The sequence below is a fragment of the Nicotiana sylvestris genome, chromosome 2 (genome assembly GCF_000393655.2).
Source record: "Nicotiana sylvestris chromosome 2, ASM39365v2, whole genome shotgun sequence".
Lineage (NCBI taxonomy): Eukaryota > Viridiplantae > Streptophyta > Magnoliopsida > Solanales > Solanaceae > Nicotiana > Nicotiana sylvestris.
The window spans coordinates 216,521,046-216,537,352 of NC_091058.1; the positions used below are offsets into that span (position 1 = coordinate 216,521,046).

The 16,307-nt window shown below is 35.5% G+C and overlaps 2 protein-coding genes across 5 annotated transcripts; both read left to right on the forward strand.

Moving 5' to 3' along the window:
• The first annotated feature begins 2,439 nt into the window (after positions 1 to 2,439).
• On the forward strand, positions 2,440 to 2,868 carry LOC138886284 (uncharacterized). The gene has a single exon (XM_070167354.1). The coding sequence runs from the start codon at positions 2,440 to 2,442 to the stop codon at positions 2,866 to 2,868; it is 429 nt and encodes a 142-aa protein (XP_070023455.1).
• Positions 2,869 to 11,417: 8,549 nt separating this feature from the next.
• Positions 11,418 to 15,995, forward strand: LOC104212485 (two-pore potassium channel 5). Of its 4 annotated transcripts, none has more exons than XR_011405611.1 (3): positions 11,418 to 12,562; positions 13,889 to 15,466; positions 15,576 to 15,995. XR_011405611.1 is itself a non-coding variant. In XM_009761764.2 (3 exons), exons 1-2 carry the CDS (start codon positions 11,625 to 11,627, stop codon positions 14,034 to 14,036), a joined length of 1,086 nt encoding a protein of 361 aa, XP_009760066.1. In that variant the 5' UTR covers positions 11,418 to 11,624; the 3' UTR covers positions 14,037 to 14,085; positions 15,360 to 15,995. The 4 variants fall into 4 exon arrangements, 3 of the variants coding, with proteins under 3 accessions (XP_009760066.1, XP_009760068.1, XP_009760065.1); XM_009761764.2 differs by having other exon boundaries at positions 13,889 to 14,085; positions 15,360 to 15,995; XM_009761766.2 differs by having other exon boundaries at positions 13,889 to 14,085.
• The last annotated feature ends 312 nt before the right edge of the window (positions 15,996 to 16,307 follow it).

Here is a 16,307-nt window from a genome sequence, read left to right on the forward strand (position 1 = left end):
TCACGATTAGAATAAGGTATTTTGCTCGAAGAGAGAGAGAAGGAAGAGAGAGAAAGAAGAAAAATTCTAAGAGAGAATCATATATTAATTGAAAGAAAGAGAAAGCAAAAACATAAATAGCGTATTTCATGCCTCAATAGTATTATATACCATAAATACCTATTTTGCTATAAAATATAAAAGGTAGCTATAGAAAATAATGTTTTAAAATGATTTTAGTTTATAATAAATAGGGTGTATACCATTGTTATAGGAGGTAACTAAAATTTTCAGACTAATTTCGAATGGCCTTCAGCACATTTCCTTAAAATCTTCCCTCCAAAGAAAGAAGCACAACATCTTCTTTAGTCCAATTTCATAATCCTTTTAGGTCTGCCATTTAAAGTAAAAAAAGCAGAAACAACCAACCCTTTTTAAAGCACACATTTTTATTTTTATTTTTTAAAATTAAGAAGGCTTTTGACCTTAGAAAGAAACCTAATTTCAAAAATAATACAATAAGAGAAAAAGCTTTCTTCCATGTTTTCTCTTGGCGCACGTTAACGTGGCCTTGCTAACGTACGCGGCTGGAGCCATGAGAGGAAAAGGACGACCTAAACGGAATCTTATGAAAATTTCGACTACTAGTCAGAGATCAACAGACGCAAGGAAGGCAGTTATGGAGCTGTTTGTCTCACCAAAAGGGGTGAGAATTGAAGAACCAATAGGCAATACTACTCCGAGGAGCATGGTGAGTGAGCAGAGCAAGCTAGAGTCAGATCCAACAATCAAAAATGGCAAGATGAAAGCAGTGATAGCTACACATGTAGCTAATAATGGACTAGGTTGTGGATTTGGGAGTGGGAAGACACAGACGAACTTGAATACGCCAAATAGCAATAAAACAGTGCCATGCAAAGATGATAATATTGAAATCCTCAAAGGTACTTGTCAAATAGAGAAGGTTAATGGAAATCAATCATGGGCAAATATTGCAGCAGGGAATAAGTTGGCAATGAGAGGCATGAATCTTCAATATATTGCACCGATGATTCAAGATGGGGAGAAAATTGTGAAATTAAATCTTAAGGATGTTGAGCAGGAAAATGCAAAATGGAGCACAACAATTGTACTGTATGTAATTGGGGATTCACCTTCCATAGAGCAGTGGAATGATTCCTTAATTCAGTAGGTAAATTCTCCGTAAAACCTCACATCTATTATCATAATGAAGATTATTTTGTAATCAGATTTGCAAATTTGGAAGAAAGGAACCAAGTGTTATATACTGGGCCTCACACTATCAACAACCAACCCATTATAATGAAAGCATGGACATCAGATTTTAATTTGCATGATGAAGTATTGAGAACCATTCCTTTGTGGGTGAAATTTCCAAATCTTCCCCTTAATTGCTGGAGTATGAAAGCACTAAGAAAGATAGGGAGTGCCTTGGGAAATCCAATGTATGCTGATGATTGTACAACTAGTACAATTAGAATTTCTTATGCGAGAATGCTGATTGAGATGGATATCACAAAGCCCCTTCCTAAAAGAGTGAAGATGCATGACCCAATGGGGAATACAATTGAACAAGAAATAAGCTATGATCGGGAGCCAACATACTACAATAAATGTCTAAATATAGGACACAATTGCTAAGAAAACATAGTTCAATAACCACAAAGACAGGCATACAGAGAAAGAGAAAACAAAGTCAAACAAGTATGGCAGAAGACTAAGAAAGCTGGTCCTAAAGACAATAATAAGGAGAAGGAGCAAACAAAGAGGATGGAAATAACAAAACCACCAGAGAATAGAACAGTGAAAATTAGTGCAGATGCAAACAACCTGAAGAAGAAGGGTAGACATCACTTACTGGGAAATCAGCAGCAAGAATGGCCCAAGCAAAGCAAGTTGAAGGTCAGACACTAGGCGACAATAAAGGATTTCAATCTTTAGGAAGTGAACAAGCAACAAATGAACCAGGAACAAGCAGTATACATGTGAGGAGTTATGGGGCATAGGAGATATATCATAATACCCAATTCATACCAGTATGAGTGTGATCACATGGAATGTTAGAGGTTTAAATAAAGCATACAAACAAAAGGACATAAAGGAGTTTATAAAGCAAAATAAAAAGGTAGTGATAGCCTTAGTTGAACATAAAATAAAGGAACAGAAAGCTAGCAACATAATTAGTAAAATCGCTCATGGATGGCAGTGGATATCAAATTTCAGCAACAACAATAAGAGCAGAATATGGATACTATAGGATCCCAGAATCTTTGGGTTTAAATCGATTGACATAGATGGCCAATGCATACATGGACAGGTCAGAACACACTCAAGATTACTAGCATTTGGATTTACAACAATATATGGTATGCATACTATAAAAGATAGATTGGATATGTGACAGAAATTGAGGCAGATAAATAGCTTGCAGCAAGGACCATGACTAGTAATGGGAGAGATTTTAATGCAGTATTGACTAGTCAGGATCAATTGCATGGTACTATAATGCAAGATATGGAAACAAAGGATTTTAGGGAATGCATGAGTGATACAGGAATAAATGAATTACCTGCTGTGGGAAGGGATTATACATGGACAAATAACCATACATATAGCAGAATAGATAGAGGATTGGTAAACATGGACTGGATGATAACAATTCCTAGTAAGAGTATACAAATCCTAGAGCCATCTTTCTCTGATCATTCCCCACTTAAGCTGACGATTTCACAAATGTATGGGAAGAAAACCAGTTCATTTATATTTTTCAATTGCATTGCTGAGCATCCTCAATTTATACAAGAAGTAGATCAAGCATGGAACTCAATTGGAGAAGATAGGAAGCTACTGAGAGATGGAACAAACTAAAAAGAGTTAAGCAAGCTGTGAGCACGCGATTTTTGCCTCACAAGAATTACTCCAAAAAGAATTCCCAAAATTAGATTTTTATCTAATTATTTGCTAAAATTAGGAATTACTGTGCAATTTGCTTGAGTGTTTGCATATTTTGTGCATATTTAATTAATGCATTGAAAATACAAAAAATATAGCATCTGCATTTAGAATTTAGTTTTGCATTTTTAGATTAATTAAGTAAATTGTTGCTTTACAAAAAATGAAAAAAAATAGTTTTTTGCTTTTAATTTTAGTCTTGAATTTTAGTAATTTTTCCTTTAATTGATACTTAATTTAATCGTGGTAATTATAATTTGAAGTCTAGTTAATTTAATAAGATAATTTAATCAGGGATTAATTTAGGTTTGTATTTTAATTTTAGTTTAAAAATATTTTTTTTTTAAAAATCAGAAAATGAAAAAAAAAAGAATAAGAAATCCATTTGGGGCCACATTTAATTAAAAAATTCCAGGCCCAAGTCGTTTTACCCCAGTCCAGCCCAAAACCCAGCCAAACAAAGCCAAAAAACCAGCTCAGACCCGTCCCAACCCGATCTGCCCCCTTTATAATTCAAACGACGTCGTTTTACCACTCATTCATCTGAGCCGTTGATTTGATTTCATCCTACGGCTACGATTTTGCCCCTAACCCGCCTCACCTGAATCCGACCCGTTTCATCTGAGACCGATCCGGTCTCTAACCCATTCAAACGACGTCGTTCCTATTAAGTGATTGATCCAAGCCGTTGATCTCATTTGATCAAACGGCCTGGATCCAATTCCACCCCAGTATATATATATATATATCCCAAATAGACCCCCGCCCCCTCAGAACCCCCCATCTCGTCTGTCGTCTCCCTCACCCCAAACCCTAGATACCAGCCACCACCATTCCCCACCGCCTTCCGGTGGCGGCGCCGGCTCCTACCCACATGAAAATAACACCCCAAGACCCTCTACGTCTCCTCATCCCCAATCTATAGTTAGTTTCCCTTGAATCACCCTAGTATTTCTCGAATCTTCAATCGAAGCAGTCCGGTCCTAAAATCCCCGAACTCTAGCTCACCCAATCGGCCCCAAATTCACACCGTAGAACCCCCTCACTCCCATATTCCCTAATCCATAACCAGTTTCTTTCGAATGGGGACCAATCTGCTAGAATCTTAAATCCAAGAGCCAAACCCGAACTCAAGACTGATGATAATTTTAGAACCGAGTTCGTCACAAAATAGTGTTACTCACTTGTTTTGACAAAGAACAATTGACTAACATTATTTGGCGATGGAATCGGAAAGTCAGGATACCAAGCTTTTCCAGTTTAATCGGTAAGTTCTTGCATGTTTCTGTGTTTGTTTGATTAATTTTATTCCAATGGTCATTTCCTTCTTCTCATTTTCTTTGCTCAATTGAAATTCGATCAGTACTCTGGTATAAATTATTTCTGTTCACGGTTTGTTTTTTTAGATTGGTTTTTTTGGATTTGTTTCGTATAATTGGTATATCAGTAGACTTTGAAATCGTATTTCGTTTAATCACTTAGTCAGAATAATTAGGATTAGTTCAATAGTTTGGTTTAACTTCTTGTTTAATTATGTTGATAAGAATTGATTAAGATAAGTATAATTCAAGTGTTTACCTACTTAAAAAGCTTTTAATAGTGGTAGGGTTGGGATTGCAATAGCTGTTTAAATTAAGAAAGCACTAAGCTAGTGGGTAGTTAAAAATGAAAAGGTGAATTGATAATGGAGGAAACACTAAAATGAATGCCTATAAAAGGCTGAACTTGAGAGGTGTAGGAGGGCGGACAAGAGAACATTCTGAAAATACTGAAAAATACAGAGTGGAAAGAAAGGAAGAATTTCTGAAAATATTGAAAAAGACAGAGATTTTAAGATTGAAACATACAGAGATAGATATAAAGAGAAATTCTGAAAAAAATACCAGGCAGCTGTAGAAATTACTGTTTCATTAAGTTACCTTGGCGATTTCTTAGATTTCGAATTCCTGAAATGAATCCTAGTTTACTATTTCATTGATCTCTCTTGTTTCGATTTTTAAATTTTCAATCTGTCAAATCTATTTTGGTTCATTTGAGTGTTTGAAGTGGATTGGATTTAGTTTTGAGTGGGGGTGTGAATTTTGCTGAACAAGTCAATACTCTACTGGTTTCTGGGTTGATCTCAATACTTGGTTGTTTGAATCTGAGGCTTATTTGTTGTACTGCTGTCGCTTGAGCTTGCTGAATCTCATTTCTTCTTTGTTTATCCTCTTTTCCAGGTATATGATCCTCAACTCTATTGTTTTTGTGGAGTAAATTTGAAGAAATGAAATGAGAATGAGGTCTAAAGCATGGCTCTCATTTAGTTATTTAACAACATTATTTCAATTTGTCTCTTTTCAATAGGTTCTTCTTTTAACCATAGTTTGAATAAGTTAATTTTTCATTCGGTATCAGCTTTGGGACTGTTACAAAGCTTGAAAAATAAATTGTCAATTGAATTAGACCTTAGATTGTGTGTTTGAATATAAGTAAACTTGTATTGTGAATGGTATTGGGTCTTGTTAATTCGGTAGTTCACTCGAGCTTTGATAACATGATTAGTTATCTGGGATGATTATATATTCATGTGATGGTTTGAGTTGAATGTGTACTAACCATGGCAAGAATGAATGAACTCCAATAGAATAGGGTGAAGGCAGTTAAGGTTTGCTTTGTGTTTGTAAATGGTCCTTAAGGTAATTGTTAAACTTGCTGTCAAGAATACTTAGAATTGATATGGTTTGGGTGTTTGCCTTTATTCTTACTTGAAATGGTATTTTGAGTGTACAGTAGTACTAACTTCTGGAATTTGCTAGTATAAGAACTAGAATGGGGTTGAATCAAACTATGGTTCAAATGGATTATGGAATCTGTCTTTGATGTAATAGGAAATTCAGGCTAGGTTACGTATATCTCTTATATTATGGAATCGGTGTTTGCATTTCCTGTTTTGTGTTAAATTTGTTGGAATTATTGTCCAAGCATGTAATCAGAATGGTCTTGTGGGGATATCTATATTAGCAAAGGCTTGTCCTTTACTTGGGGAATCCTGATTACTGTGGTGTCCTTTGCTAGATTCCAGGAGTTAAAATCATTGTGTTAAAATGGATGTGATTAAGAATTGCATTAGATAAATTTAACACCATGAATAGACTTGTTTGAAATTGTAATTATATTGTTAAACATGTTGATCAGCAAATTTTTTTTAAAGGTGATTTGGACTCATTTACTAAAGTTGGGCTGTGGTTTCAGCCCAGTTATTAAAGGTCGTTGTGTGCTATGGGATGGTTTAGGCTTCACTCGAGCCCAATGGTTTATTCCAAGGTTAAGATGTTAAGTGCCCCATGTAGGCAGTTGGATCAATTTTGTGGTTTGTTCACTCGCATATATAAGCTAAAAATTTCATTCTCTTAGACTCCTCCGCTAAAATTTCATAAAATTGGAATTGAGGAGCCTCTTAGATAAGTCACCAATCTTGGGATTTTCCTTTATTTCTATGCAAATGTTGTCATGGGCCCAAGTCATTTTCTTTAAGCATTAAAAATAAAAAAAATAAAAAAAATTCGAATTCCGCTTAAGGTTCAAGTAATTAGATTCCTTAAAATAAGTTGGATGTGCACCATGTTAGATCATATAAATAGTTTACGGTCCTCCGGAGCTTAGTTTGAATACCCTTTTATATTATAATTGATTTGTGTCATGCCAAAATCACAATTGCATGACCTTCATTTAATTAATTTTAGTCTTATCCTTAGAACTCAGAGCGAGCCATTCAGTGAAATTTCCCTGGCCTTCAAAGATGTAGTTTTTTTTATGAATCAAATAATCATAGTTTGTTTTTAGGCGCGCCTCTAATAATTTATTTTCCTTAATTCGGGTGCACATTTATGTGACCCAAATCCAAATCTCAACCGAGTCGAGATATATCGATAGCCACGGGTGCATTGATGTAACGTGGTTCGAGATATGTTTTCACGACGTTGCAATTCTTGTAAAATAATAATAACGACAAAAGCGGTTAAAAGTTAAAATTTGCACATATGTTCAATTTGTATAAAATCAGATAATCAAGCCGAATATAACAGTTGAGCGACCGTGCTAGAACCACGGAATTCGGGAATGCCTAACACCTTCTCCCGGGTTAACAGAATTCCTTATCCGGATTTCTGGTACGCAGACTGTAATATAGAGTCATTATTTTCCTCGATTCGGGATTAAAATTGGTGACTTGGGACACCCTAAATCTCCCAAGTGGCGACTCTGAAATAAATAAACCAATCCCGTTTCGATTGTCCTTTAATTGGAAAAACTCTCTTGCACCCTCTCGGGTGCGTAAAAAGGAGGTGTGACAGGGTTGAGGAGCTAAAATGGGCAGAAAACTGGACAAGAAGTAAGAATGCAAAAACAGAGCTGTTCAAGAGTCTATTAGCAAGATGTGTATACTTTGTATGGCAGGAAACGAACGCAGGACTATTTCAAGCCAAAGCGAGGAACTGGGAGATAATTAGTAAGCTAATTGTACAAGAAGTACATTGTATAAGTAACAGTAAAATAAGAAAAGCTCTAAGTAGATTGAATTACTATCCAACATAATAGATAGAGTAACAGACGGATAGCAATAACGTACAAGGGAGGGAGGAGAAGAATAGGAATATCTGTAAGGGTTTTGTATTGATTGTAAATACTTTCCCTAGTATATAAAAGTTAATTACAAAAAAAAAAAGAATCCTAATTTCTCCCTTTCTTCTTTCTTAAAACTTGAAGCTACCACTGCATGGAGCAACAAGCTCCACCATTTTTAAATAAATAAAAAATTAATTATTTCAATATAAGAAATATTATCTTTCTCGCTTTCTTGACGGTGACAAAAAAAAATTGAATCCTCTGCTCCTCTTTTGGGAGAGAGAGAACCTTGGTTTCTTCTTCTTCTTCTTCTTCTTCTTCTTCTTCTTCTCCCCTTCAAAGTCGCCGCCAACCACCATTGTTGGAGCACCAAGCTCTGTTTTAAAAATAAATAAATTATTATTAGAGAAAAAATCTGAATTAAAGACTTAGAGAGAGAAACTCTAGTCTCTCTCCTCCCTCTTTTCTTTACATCACTGCCGCCGCTAGTTTTGTGGAAGAAGAAGAAATAAAATTTTCTATTCTATTCTTTGCCATGACTATTGGAGTAGTAAACACCAATTTTGTTTGGTTATCTGTGAAAAAGTGAGAAGTTTTTCTTCTCTTAATTTCTTTTTCTAGATTGGCAATATCTTCTAAAAGTAGTCACAGTCAGATTAACATGCAATAATAATTTTCTGGCGGCAATTGGGGATGGGGCTGCTAATCAATTTTGATAATAATTGGATTATAAATTGATTCAAAACTTATTTTAGGTCAGTATTTAATGAAACTTGTTGTTTTCTCTTATTTATTTATCAAATCTAAAAACTAATTTCAAATTAAACTGATAAAAAAATATTACAAGTTGGTTAAACAAATTAACCATACTCAATTACACAGTAAACATAAAAAAAATACATGAACTTGAAGTTCTAGATTCACATAGAAATTTAGACCTATCATATATATATATATATATATATATATATATATATATATATATATATATATATATATATATATATTTCTCGGACCAGAAGGGCTCTGATACCAATGAAGGAACGCGATAAATCTAAACACATTAGATAGCGCATAAATCATAAAACGAGAACTTACTTGTTCTTCGTGAAGTGGAAGCAAAAATCTGACGAGCTGGAATCACTAGTCGATGGTGGTTGTCACGATGTGTTGGAGCAACTCCCTATTCCGCAGTCTAAACCCTAGTCTGACTTTAGGAGAAGACTAGTACTGCAAAGTGTGATCCTTTATTGGACACAACGAGTTTACTTATATAGCGAATACTAGAGTTACAGTAAGTACTAAAATTATTGTGTTTTGCCCTAGTGGGCCCTAAGAGCACCCCTTATGGTTGAACTCTATTTCCTACAGGAGAAAAATGAGTTCATGAAGAAAATATTTTCCAAAACATTTAAGTCAACCAAACATCAGACAATAGAAAAATATTTTCTGAGAAAATATTTTCCTTTTATTATTAATTAAACAAAAATCATTTTAGGAGGTTCCCTCAAGAATTCACTTTTCTCCTTTTTGAAGTTTAGAGAAGAGTTATGAAGTGTTATGAATTATGTGACAAACGAATTGGAACTGTTGAATGGAGTATAAGATATTTTCCTAATAATCAGTATGACCAGCATCCTCTGTAAATTTTTGTTGTGTACATTTAGCCAGATTAACTCAATTTTTTTACAATTAGCTCAACCCCCTCCCGTTGCTGCAAGCTGCTCTAACTAGTATTCTAAAACTAAATAAAAGTTGAAGAAATCTATTTTTCTTACCTTAAATTTCTTTTTTTTCCCCGGACAAATAAATAATACGGAATATCATTTGCTTGTTCTAAACCAAATCAAATATTAGCTAGTCCACTTTTGCAAGAAAGGGTTTGGTTCAATAACTTATATCTAGTTTTGCAGTATTTGACTAATCAATTTGAGAAATATTTTTGAACAGTAATTAGTATTTGGCAAACATTTAAAAAGTGCTTCTAATAGGTTATTTGACCAAGCTTCTAAAATTAACTTATTTTGAAAAGTATTTTTCTCAAAAATACTTTTACAAAAAAGTACTTTTCCTGAGAAGTAGTTTGTGTTTAGCTAATTAATTTAAAAATACTTATGAGCACCAGTTAGTATTTAGCCAAACTTTTAAAAAGTGTTTTAAGTGTACTTTTCTGAAAAAAAAAATACTTTTCAAAAAGTAATTTTGGGAAGAATCTATTTTTTTTGTTTCTCAAAAACTACTTATGCTTTTACTTAAAAGCACGTTTTTCTTCTAAAAGTTTGGCCTAATATCTTAACTTTGGAAAAACGTACTTTTGGCTGAAAAGAAGTTTGACAAAATATGTCATATGTTTATTTTCTTAAAGTATTTTTCAAAAAAATATTTTTGGGGAATAACTAGTTTTTTGCTTCTCAAAAGGTATTTATGTTTTTACTCAAGAGTAATTATTGTTCTTTCTAAAAGTTTGACCAAACTGTTTAACTTTGAAAAATTACTCCACACTTCACTTTTATTTGACATGTATACTAAAAATAAATTTTTAATTTTACTTGTCACTTTAAGCATATTAAGAGAAGACAATTTTTTTTTTCCTATTATACCTAGAATATTTATTATTTATTTTAAATTATTTTTTTAAATCCAATAAAATATGCATTAGTTAATATAAATATCATAATAAATTATATACTTTATTTATTATTTTTTAAAGAAAATAAAAAATTAAAACGTGTCAAGTAAAATTGAACGGGAGAATTATTTTGATAAAAAAGAAGTACTTTTGGTTCAAAGTACATTTAGAACCAAAAAAATAAGAAAAGATCAAAGTCATTTAGTGGGGTCCGACCAATGATCTTTTTGAAATTACCAAATAGAGGTGTCTCAATCCAATCCAGTCAGCTCCTCTCTCTCCGCCGCTCGGTCCACGCTGTATTCTCATGTCCTCACTTCTCTACTTCCCTCTTCAATTTGGTAGGGCTACTGAATCAGTTCAACCGCTACTACAACAACGACAACGTCCCAGTATAAATTTTATAAGTGAGATTTGGGGAGAGTAATATGTACGCAGATCTTACCCCTACCCCGAAGGGTAGAGAGGCTGTTTCCAGGAGACTCTCGGCTCAAAAAAGCAACATGAGCCGATATATTAGTACCATAAAAATGCATAATAAAATAACAGCAATATAAGAGATATGAAATACAGAATACGAAATACGAAATAGATGGTTGGTATAGTAAAACTAGCAGGTAAAGCCCTGCATCAAAAGACGACCAATGACATTCTTAGTCTAACTCCTAACTAGGTTGTCTCACTCTATTGTGTTGTAGAAATATTCACAACTTTCTCCTAACCTACAACCTTAATGCTCGACCTCCATAATTCCCTGTCAAGGACCATGTCCTCAGTAATCCTAAGTCGCGCCATGTCCTGTCTGATCACCTTTCCCCAATACTTCTTAGGTCGCTCTCTACCTCTCTGCGTGCCCACTACAGCCAGTCGCTCACACCTCCTCACCGGTGCATCAGTGCTCCTCCTCTGAATGTGCCCGAACCATCTGAGTCTTACTTCCCGTATCTTGTCCTCCATGGGGCCACGTCCACCTTCTCTCGAATATCTTCATTCCTAATCTTATCCATCCTTGTATGCCCGCACATCCACCTCAACATTCTCATCTCTGCTACTTTCATCTTTTGGATGTGTGAGTTCTTTACCGGCCAACATTCAGTTCCATATAACATGGCAGGCCTAACCACTGCTCTATAAAACTTACCTTTTAGTAACGGTGGCACTTTCTTGTTACACAAGACTCCCGACGCTAACCTCCACTTCATCCACCCCACCCCTATACGGTGTATGACATCCTCGTCAATCTCCTCGATCCCCTGAATAATCGATCTACGTTACTTGAAACTACCCCTCAATTACTTGAGAGTCGAGCCTCACTTCAACTCCCCGCTTCCTTCAGCTCAACTCCAGTCAGCCTCGTCAACCGTTACTCTCTCCCAAAAACTAACCATCTATTCCTCCGCTGTACAGCAACATCGACACTCCGACCAATTTTGAGGACATGGAAGCTTCGTCCTCATCCTCCGATTCCGATGATGACTTTTTTGCTCCGTCTTCTTGGCCTTCTACTTCAGCTGTCTACAGCTTATTGCCTTCCAATAAGAAATTGCGCCGATCCAGAACTGCTCCGGCTATGGTCTCTATGGAGGACCTCTTTAAATCACCCACTCAATCTGTCCACCAATTTGGCCCTACTTCTCTCGTCAGACAGGCCGCTTTTCTGCTTGTAGTTTACCTCTCTCTTGGTGTCGTCGTTTATTCCTTTAACCGTGACCACTTCTCTGGAGTTGAGACCCACCCGGTTGTTGACGCCCTTTACTTTTGCATCGTCACTATGTGTACCATTGGCTACGGCGACATTGCTCCGATTACTCCCTTGACTAAAGTCTTTGCTTGTATATTTGTGCTTGTGGGATTTGGGTTCATTGACATTTTGCTGAGTGGGGTCGTCAATTACGTACTTGATTTGCAGGAGAACTTGTTATTGGCCGGCTTTAAAGTACAAGGGCAACGGCAATTCGATAATGGGCATGGGCATGGTGGCGGACTCTCCGCCTATATCGTCGACGTAGCCAAAGGCAGAATGAGAATCAGAATGAAAGTGGGTTTGGCTCTGGGAGTTGTGCTTTTATGCATTGGTTTGGGGTCAATGGTGTTGTATTTCCAGGAGAATTTGGATTGGATCGATTCATTTTACTTATCAGTAATGTCTGTTACCACTGTGGGATATGGTGATAGGGCTTTCAAGACCCTGCCGGGAAGGTTGTTCGCGTCAATTTGGCTTTTATTCTCCACCCTCGCGGTGGCACGTGCTTTCTTGTATTTGGCAGAGGCCAGGATTGACAAGAGGCACAGGAGGATTGCCAATTGGGTATTGCAGCGCGAAATCACCATTGAAGATCTGCTTGCCGCTGACATTAACAATAATGGTTTCATTCGGTAAAAAGCTTTTTTCCTTTCTTTCTTTCTTTCTTTGTTTCTTCCAAACCATATTTCACAGCACATTATCTTCTTACTACAAGTGTCTGCCATAAATTTTGTCACCTTTGAGTTCATTATTGACATTTGTCTTCCTCCTGCAAGAATATAGGTAGGATTCTAGAGTTAACAATTTATAAACTCAAACGAGAAGATGAAATATGAGTGTCAATCTTTAATCTCTTCCTCTCTTTAATGTTTGTGTAATATGATGGGACCAACACCCCTTTATATAGTGTTTGGAATGTCTCTTGATATGGTCTGTTCATCGATAGCCAAAATCAATAAGCCAATGAATACATCCTCTTAGTTAAAGGAACTAACATTTAAATACACAATTCAGTTATGTATTTGTATCTTGCAGGTGGACACAATGATCAAAATGGTCCTTAATGTATGAGGGTCGGACTATTTTGATCCTTAATATACAATGTAAGGGAACGGCGTCATTGGGTTTGTCTTGAGTTAACTTCTGTTGTAAGGGAGCAAGTATTAGTATTACTTGCTTCTTCCGAGATTCTTTGCTGACTATGAGCCATTATGTTAGACATTTTGACGATATTATTTTGCCTCACTGCTAAGCTAGAGATTGAACCATCATGGGTCACACGATAAAGTAGTATTGCAACGGAAGGATACATGTTAACAAAAATCCATTTTATATGCTATAAGCTAAGACCTGAAGATCACAAATCAGATAATCAAGGTAAACCAATGGCTTTTTCTCCATGAGAATACAATGGTACTTGACCATCTTGGAATGATTAGTCTTTCACTGAACTCAAACTTTCCACCATCAACTTCTTGGCTTGTGGGAGAACTAGTTGTGTGCACCTTAACTATTCCACTGGTACTTGCTACCTCCCACTACATAGGTATCCGGTAACTCTGTCCACCAAACCTTAGGCAAATGTGAAGAAATCACTTAGCTTTTTTGGTTTATGTTGAATTTGAACCCCGGTCTCCAAGGTTTCACTCACCTCATTGACCCCTAAGCCACTCTCTTGGGTGCCATATAATTTTTATAACATAAATATCTTTGTCTTATTTTATGACGGTTTTGTTTGTCATGAAAATAATAAGTCAATTTGACATACATGTTTTATTAGTATCACAAAAGAAAACATTAAATTAACCGTTAAGAAGTTGTTTTGATAGTAAAAAGCACTTCCTTGAATACCCTAAATTCTTAAATGAATTTGAATTTGAGTTTGAATTTTTGAAACACATGAAAGACATAATTGGCATGGAGGGATTAAAAGCCTCTTCTTTTGCAATGTATTACAGGAAATCAGAATATGTCATCTACAAGCTCAAGGAAATGGGAAAGATCAGGGAGAAAGATGTAATGCAGATATGCAATCAGTTCAACAAGCTCGATGAAAACAATTCTGGGAAGATAACATTACCCAGTCTCCTGCAGAGTCATTTGTAGCAAATATTCTTTTGCTACCATGAAGTATCTGCTAATTTCCAAGAAAAAGGTTAGTTGTTGCAAACGTTTGATTTCAAACTTTTGCTTTTCAACTTTTCTTTTCTTGGAAGACGGCGTTGTTCAATATGTATATTGTACATAAATTTGGCCCCAATGAAAAGGATTTGAATACCCTATAGAAGGATTCTGAAAGATGTGGATTTGTCGAGAAAACTTTGTTGAAGCTAGATGGTCTCCCAATTTCTGTTTCATAGGATATGAGACTCTCAAAGGTGAATCCTCAAGGGTTTGTCTTTATATTGTTCATATGAAAGCAATTAGTTCAAAATGAAAAGGCCAAGGGAAAGATTGAACTAGACTAAGATTTTTATTGCTTTTAGGTGATTCTTGTATGCTTTTGTTGTAGATTTTAGTAATATGAGAAGCAAGTAGAGGTTTCCTTTATCAAAAGAAGCTATATGTCAAATGATGAGAGAGTGACTGCTCAAGAATGCACCAATAGAACCAGGCCCCAACTCCTCGTGAGAGACGAAAAGGGAGGGAGAAAAGGAACGGGAAGGGCATAAGTATAACTTCTAGCATGCTGCACATAAGTGAACATTCATGATACACTTGTTACCTTCTCAAAGTTATAAGCTACGACAAAAGCAGCTCTTGTCCAAACTTAGGGTTTGTAGTTGAATTCCCTGATCTAAAGTTTCAACAGATGGATAGTTTCAATACAAATCCGCTGAGTTGTCATGTCCTCTCGTGAAATGAATGTCAGTTGACTGACAACTTGAATGTTGTGGCAAATATTGCACGAATATGCTCTCTTTTTCCTGCTTGGTCTGATCACTCTCCTCTTTTAAAAAAGAAAACAATTTAATAAGCGTGTCAGACATAACCTAGCTGATTTTCAAGAACATCTCGTCTCTTTTGGGTGGAATGTGGTTTACCTTTTATTCTGAGCATTAGTGGTTTGCATGGGTCTTAAAGGTCATGTTTAAAGGGGTTGGCTTTTTATGAGCCCCCAGAGCATTTTTCTTTCGCTTGATATCTCATGCTTCTATGTGTTCCCAAAATCATATGTTGAGAAATAGTTATCTTCCAATGTTTTAACTTTGAAAAGATAAACACCCCAAAGTGCTCACTCAAAAGGGCTAGTCTGCAAGAGTTGAAAGCAATATAAGATATCTGCTTCTCTCATATGTTAGCCATCATTCAAAAGTTTTTATATTTAGGTTTATACATATTTCCTGGCTCTATTTACCCGTTCGTTTGAAGATTCAGAAAGTGACAATAGATAATAGTAGCTTTTTGCATCCTTTTGTTCGAGAACAGAATCTTAACCTGTCCGGATCAAATGCATCACTTTACTGTTTGAATAATGAACCTTTTGCGGTTTCAACATGTATAACGATGAAATCCTCCCCTTTCGGGAGAATCAGGTACAAAAAATTTGGTGACTTATTTCTTTTCGGTATTATTTTTCTTATTGTTATCCTCACCTGGTCTTAAGTGTATATTTGTCTTGGCCCTTGTTTGGTTACATTCAAGTCAGCAAGAGAAGAACAGTAAATCTATAAGAAGTTTATGTATGGTTAGTTGGTACTCATTCCTCAATGAACTTATGATTGATATGGTCCGGCCTGCCACCATTGGACAAAAAAAAGGAGAGCAAACGAGTTCAAAAAAGAGAGAAAAAAGTGAAAGAGAAGACTCTTTGCCATAAAATAAATGGCTTGTAAGATAAAACAGCATACAGAATGGAGTACTAGAAGATGCATTTATAAATGTAGTGGATTGGGCTGCCCCTTATATGTATTCATAAATGACTATATATCCTGCAAATTCATAGTATTGACATGTCTAATGTGATACAATTGGAGTTGGTGACCAATAACAACTACTCTACTACTGCACCTCAATTTCAAATTATTTCAGGTGGATTTTAATTATATGAATCTTCACTATCCACTTTGTTGCATTTGGATCACCTAGTGTAATGTGTGCCTAGGTGAGCATGTTTCAACGCATTTTGTATATCGTGGATTAGGAGTAGGAGTATACAATTGAAACCGATAATTCAAGTCAAATCGGGGGAAAAAATCTGATTGTGGTTTGGTATTAGAAAAAAAATCCAATTATAATTGGTTTGGTTTGGTTTTAACTAAAAAAAGTTAAACCGAAACTAAACCTACTCGATAGTACATTTATACAAAATTTTAAAATATTTTATACATATAAATATTTCTTAAACTTTTTCATAATTTTATTTTTTAACGTATT